The sequence below is a fragment of the Benincasa hispida genome, chromosome 3, assembly GCF_027475165.1.
Source record: "Benincasa hispida cultivar pf3 chromosome 3, pf3_genome.v1.1, whole genome shotgun sequence".
NCBI lineage: Eukaryota > Viridiplantae > Streptophyta > Magnoliopsida > Cucurbitales > Cucurbitaceae > Benincasa > Benincasa hispida.
The window spans coordinates 44372421-44377998 of record NC_143480.1 but is presented as its reverse complement, the minus strand read 5'-3'; the positions used below and the strand labels follow the sequence as shown (position 1 = coordinate 44377998).

At 36.5% G+C, this 5578-nt stretch overlaps 1 protein-coding gene across 4 annotated transcripts; it reads left to right on the top strand.

Annotated features, from left to right (window-relative positions):
• The first annotated feature begins 365 nt into the window (after positions 1 to 365).
• Positions 366 to 5242, top strand: LOC120072780 (uncharacterized). 4 transcript variants are annotated; one of them, XM_039025270.2, is made up of 12 exons: positions 366 to 853; positions 946 to 1024; positions 1922 to 2000; positions 2184 to 2267; positions 2425 to 2538; positions 2742 to 3167; positions 3383 to 3786; positions 3896 to 3995; positions 4093 to 4152; positions 4233 to 4319; positions 4425 to 4553; positions 4654 to 5242. In XM_039025270.2, the coding sequence occupies exons 2-12, from the start codon at positions 948 to 950 to the stop codon at positions 4954 to 4956; spliced, it is 1863 nt and encodes a 620-aa protein (XP_038881198.1). In that variant the 5' UTR covers positions 366 to 853; positions 946 to 947; the 3' UTR covers positions 4957 to 5242. The 4 variants fall into 4 exon arrangements, with proteins under 4 accessions (XP_038881198.1, XP_038881199.1, XP_038881200.1 ...); XM_039025271.2 differs by having other exon boundaries at positions 494 to 853; positions 930 to 1024; XM_039025272.2 differs by lacking the exons at positions 366 to 853; positions 946 to 1024 and adding an exon at positions 1253 to 1741.
• Positions 5243 to 5578: the final 336 nt, after the last annotated feature.

The window sequence follows — 5578 nt, the reverse complement described above, 5'->3', positions numbered from 1 at the left end:
CAGATCATGAAGAGGAAACCAAGAATGAATTATTGAAAGAGTAGGTATAAAAAATACAGAGAAGTTTTGTAAATTAAGAATGAATAAAATTGTTAAAAAATTATGTCACAAAAGAGACAAATGTAAATGAAACAAATTACTATATAAAAGTCAGCAAAAAGACAAGGAAGGAGAGATCGGTGACCAACTCCCACTGACTTGCCAACAAGAGAAGAGAATGTGGAATTTGGGGTCTAATGTGAAGGCTTCTATTCTTAACAATGGCAAAAAATTGGAATTATTGTTATTTGTTTGTCTGTTTATTGTATTTTATTTGCCTCTAAACAGTCAAATTAGCTTGATTTTCTCTTTGTAATTGCATCTTCGGTTTGCGGGTCATGAAAAGTTGTCCACTTTCTCAGCATTTTGACATTTAAGGAGTCTACTGAGCATGAATGTTGTTGTTAACTTTCTTTTTCTTCCTAAACTTAAAGCTCTCCTCTTAGCCAGCTGCTTTCTTCCCTTTTAATGCAAAAGCCCTCCGTTTACAAAAGCCATACCACATTTTTCAGAGGGTGAAATCATCTTCATTGTGAAGCTCATTGGTCAAAAAGCTTGGTTTTTAGCTGCATTTGTGGGTTTTATGCAACCCCATTTCAGCTCTTTTGCTACTTGCTTTCTTCAGACTCTCGTGTCGTGAAGTCCCCGTATCATCATCGCTTTCTGGTCACTTGCAAAAGCTCTGTGTTTTGCTTAAATATGGAGAATGAATGAAGGAAGATTTGGAGTGTAGCTTGTGATTTCTGAATGCCCTTTTGTTTCTTCAACTTCTTACTCTGAATCCGACCTCCTGTGATCAACTTGTTTGTTTATGGTAATGTAACTTTCTTTTTCGTCTTCTTCTTCTTCTTCTTCTTCTTCTTCCCACCTAACTTGTGATTTACTGATAGAGCTGATTCTTCTCAGATATGCTGTTTCAAGAGACTGAAATTAGTGCACAAATGTTGCATAACAGAGAGATGCCACTGCACAAGCGTTCCAAGAGGTTAGCTTCTGATGCTATTGTGATTTTCTTTTCTTTTTTCTATGTTTCATTGAGTGTTTTTGTTAGTTAGTAATGATTATTCCTTTTGTTCTGAACACTCGAATGTGGGCTTGCACTGGAATGGCTCCTAATTAGTTGGTTAAATAGTAAAAAAGTCTAACAATTTGTTTCTGTCGGCTTACCAAACTTTGAAACTTTGAAATTAGAGGTTTAAAGAAAACTGCTCTTGGTTCTCTGCTCCTAGAGCAGTATCTTTTCTTCTTCCCTGTTGTTCTTCAAGCACCATTTTCCTGAGATGGGTTTTGGAAACTTTTGACAATTAGTTCACCTGTTAACTTCCTTCTCATTTTCTATTTCTTCAGATCTGAATTCTCTAGTGTTTCTGTCTTTCTACCTTTTCTGTTCTCGTGTGAGAATGGTAGAATATGTGGAAGTTTTGGTTAACTGTTTCACTTTGGATTTTGTGGGATCATGACCTATCTAGAGAATGTATAAGGGAAATTAGATGCCTTCCTTTTGTTTTGGCTGAAAAAATATAGATCATCACAGATGGATCTTGGGATCATACGGTTTTTGTAGCTGTTGCTTGGTGCAAATATTTAATATCTGCTCGGTTAGGGGTCTTCGCACCTAATATTCTGTATCTTTCTGATATACATCTTGGTTGCGCCATTTCCTCTAGTTGATAGTTATATAATGATTGGGTCATGGGTGCAGGTGCAAGATAATGGAATATTTGCTTTTCCTTTTTTTTTTTTTTTTGTTTTAGAGAACTCAAGGAACATAGTATAATTACATATTTTTATTTGAAGTGTAAACAAATGGAATTAAAAGGCCAAGGTCTTGTTTTCTCCATTTCTGCATTTTTATTCTTCTTTGCTCTTTTTGCATTGCCAGCTTTCTAGACATGGTCAAAGATACTGTTGAGGAAGAACAGTTGGATAAGTCCTTTGAAGCTTCAAATCGTGTGAAGCTGGTAAGATAGCTTCTATAAGCCTTCTACTTCCAAAGAAATTAGAGTTATTGTTTTGGCCAAAAGAGAGTTTACAAGCATTAACTCACAAGACTAACCTGCTGCTGAACCTGAACGTATTCTCATTATAGAGACAATTAATATATCATATTTGAAGTTTGTTTTTCGGGTTTGATCTGGTCCTAGGACACAAGCTACTTCGAGGAATCCATGAAGACGAAGAAGAAAAACTTCCCAAAAACGAACATACACTCTTCTCTTAAACAAGAGGTACAAAGAAAATAAACTCTGTGGTCTTTTAACTTTCTTTTGATAATTGATTTTCCAAGTTTCAACACCAAAAAGCAGAACAATATTCTCAACAAGAATTAATTTTGCAGTCTAGCACCTTAAATGATCACCTGTTTTTGTGAACTATGTAATGTAGATTCTTCAGCTTGAAAAGAGATTGCAAGATCAGTTCAAGGTTCGCACAACACTTGAAAATGCATTAGGATATAGATCAGTTCAAGATAATACGAACGACATTGAAGTTCCTAAGGTAACTCCTTAAAATTTTTGGTTTAGCAAAGTGTCGTAATCTTTTATATTTGTGGTCTTGAGAGTTGAAGAAAGCTATTTATGAGGTTCTATGAATATGGTTATAACACATATTGATTCACATTAAAATTTGAACCTAATCTACTGCAAGCCTGCTACAATTTACATTATGCTACGTATTAAAAGCTGCTTTAATGACTACAGCCAGCCACCGAGTTGATCAAAGAGATTGCAGTATTGGAACTGGAAGTTTCACATTTAGAACAATATCTTCTCTCTTTGTATCGAAAAGCATTTGATGGACAAATATCCTCTACATCTCCATCCACCAATGACGAAAAACTGAAATCGCCTATGAACTCCCCAAAAGCCAAGTATATTGTGAATTGCATACCTGACATTACATCGAAAAAGGAAGACAAAGCTGTTCAGTCTGGCTACGATTCTTTTGGAAATCCTGTAAGGGAATATAGCGGAATTTGTGCAGACAAGCTGTTGGACTCCAGCGTCCGTCGTTGTCAGTCATCATTATCACATTATTCAGTTTGTTCAAAGAGAATTTCTCTTCCAGAGGATTCTTTGGGTCAAGCTGTACGGCCTTGTCTATCTCAACCAATGTCCATGATGGAGGTAACTGTCTGATTCAACTTCACTTCTGTTTCATCTCAAACTTGTTCTGCTGTAAATTCTAATCACATGGAATTTCATTATAAATGATTGTAAAGTATCAAAAAATGAGGACTTGCTCTATTAGCTTGATGTGGAGCTTGGAGCCATAAAAGATATTTATCTTCTTTGTGTAAGCTTATCTCATTCTTTTATGATTTATGGTTCCTCTTCTGCAGTTTGCTCAGAATGCTTCATCCAATTTAACCAGTCTAGCAGAGTACCTTGGTACTCAAATATTGGACCATGTACCTGAGAGCGCCAATCGTCTTTCTGAAGATATGGTCAAGTGCATATCAGCCATATATTGCAAACTTTCAGATCCTCCTTCATCACATCACAGTCTTTCCTCTCCAGTTTCATCGTCGTCGCCAATCAGCGCATTCTCTCCACAAGATCAGTTTGATATGTTGAGTCCCGGGTTCAGAAACAATCCATCCTTTGATCTACGGTTGGATAATCCTTTTCATGTGGAAGGTCTTAAAGAGTTCAGTGGTCCATACAGCACAATGGTTGAAGTGCCATGGATTTATAGGGATAGTCAGAAATTGATCGAAATCGAGCACTTGTTACAAGATTTCAGGTAAGCAACATGTGGATGTTCATTTGTCATATTACTAGAAGATTTTGTTTGTATGGAATGTGATTGCTTATTCATCTCATGTCTACTGTTTATACTTATACATTGTCAGGTCGCTTATATCCAAGTTAGAGGAAGTTGATCCGAGGAAGTTGAATCATGAGGAAAAGCTAGCATTCTGGATCAACGTACACAATTCCCTGATGATGCATGTAATGATTTTTCACCACTTGAAATGTTTGGAATTCTTTGTCTTTTTAGTTCTTCAGAGACGGTCAAACTAATAATATCTACTTTGTTTTTTGAAAGGCATACTTGGCTTATGGTATACCTCAAAACAATATGAAGAAGGTGTTTGTTCTCTTGAAGGTAAACCGCGAGTCTTGTTGATCTGGTACGATTTGTAAATTCTGTATGATTATCGTGTTCTTACTTCTTCCTCCATTCAGGCTGCATATAACATTGGAGGTCAAACAATCAGTGTCGATACCATACAAAGTTCAATACTTGGATGCCGAGTGCCTCGGCCTGGACAGGTATGCCATAAGGGAAAAATAATAGGAATGTCACTCACAAAGGTGCAGATAGTTTCTTAGTTTTTATGATCAACATAAAAAGATTTAAGTTTCTTCTGTTTGCAGTGGCTCTCTCTTCTTATTCCCTCGAAGTCGAAATTGAAAAATGGAGATAAACGCCAAGCCTACAAAATCCACCGGTCGGAACCCCTTTTACATTTTGCACTTTGTACAGGCTGCCATTCTGATCCTGCGGTATTGAGAACATCCTTGCTAAGTTTCCTGTTTTGTTTCTTAATCATATGTGGTCTTGTCTTAAAGTCTCAAGATCCTAACTAACTTTCTCATCTTCCAGGTTCGTGTATACACTCCCAAAAGAGTTCTGCAGGAGCTAGAGACAGCAAAAGATGAATACATTCGAGCGACATTTGGCATACGCAAGGACAAAAAAGTCGTTTTACCGAAGATCATCGAATCATTTGCAAAAGAATCAAGATTGTGCACAACTGGTCTGATGGAAATGATCCAAAAGTCTTTGCCTGAATCTCTAAGAAAAAGTGTTTGGAAATGTCAAAATGGGAAGTCCCGCAAGAACATTGAATGGATATCGCACAACTTCACTTTTCGGTATCTGATATCTAGGGAAATGGTGAAGTGAAACAGCTGCTGCTGAAATGCTGCTCTCATGAACTGATTCCTTGAATGGTTTAGAGAAAATAGAAGGGTTGCATATTTTCTTCCTTCTGTACATAGCAGTTCACTAAACCGGGCCGGGCGGAGAGCAGCATAAGGCAGCATCCTGTGGCATTCTACCATTTGGATTTTGTAATCTTCTCAGTGTTGTGTATGTTATTGTCGTTACCATCTAGGATTTCAAATTTTTTGTTGTAAATAAATTTGAGTTTGAAGATCAGTTCATTTGTGACAAAATCATTATTATAATAGTTCATTGGTGCAGATGTTCAATTTCAAATCCAAAAAAGCAAGTCAAGGAAGAAAGTATGATGCAGAAAATGAATAAACCATACCGATCCATTTCTTTGATACCCTAGTCTATTGATACTCGGTATTAGATAACGTGATGTTTCATCTCAAAATCAATTAGTAATGAAAGGAATAATCATCTATCTTATAAAAAGCTATGGGTCCCTTTATTTTTTATGCAAAAGGTATTAGGCCAAATTTATGACCAAACAAGGAATGGACTTCCCTTGGGATTAGAGATCACTCTCTAAGAATACAAGTTCTATATTCAAAAGCTCTCAGACAATACAAACCCT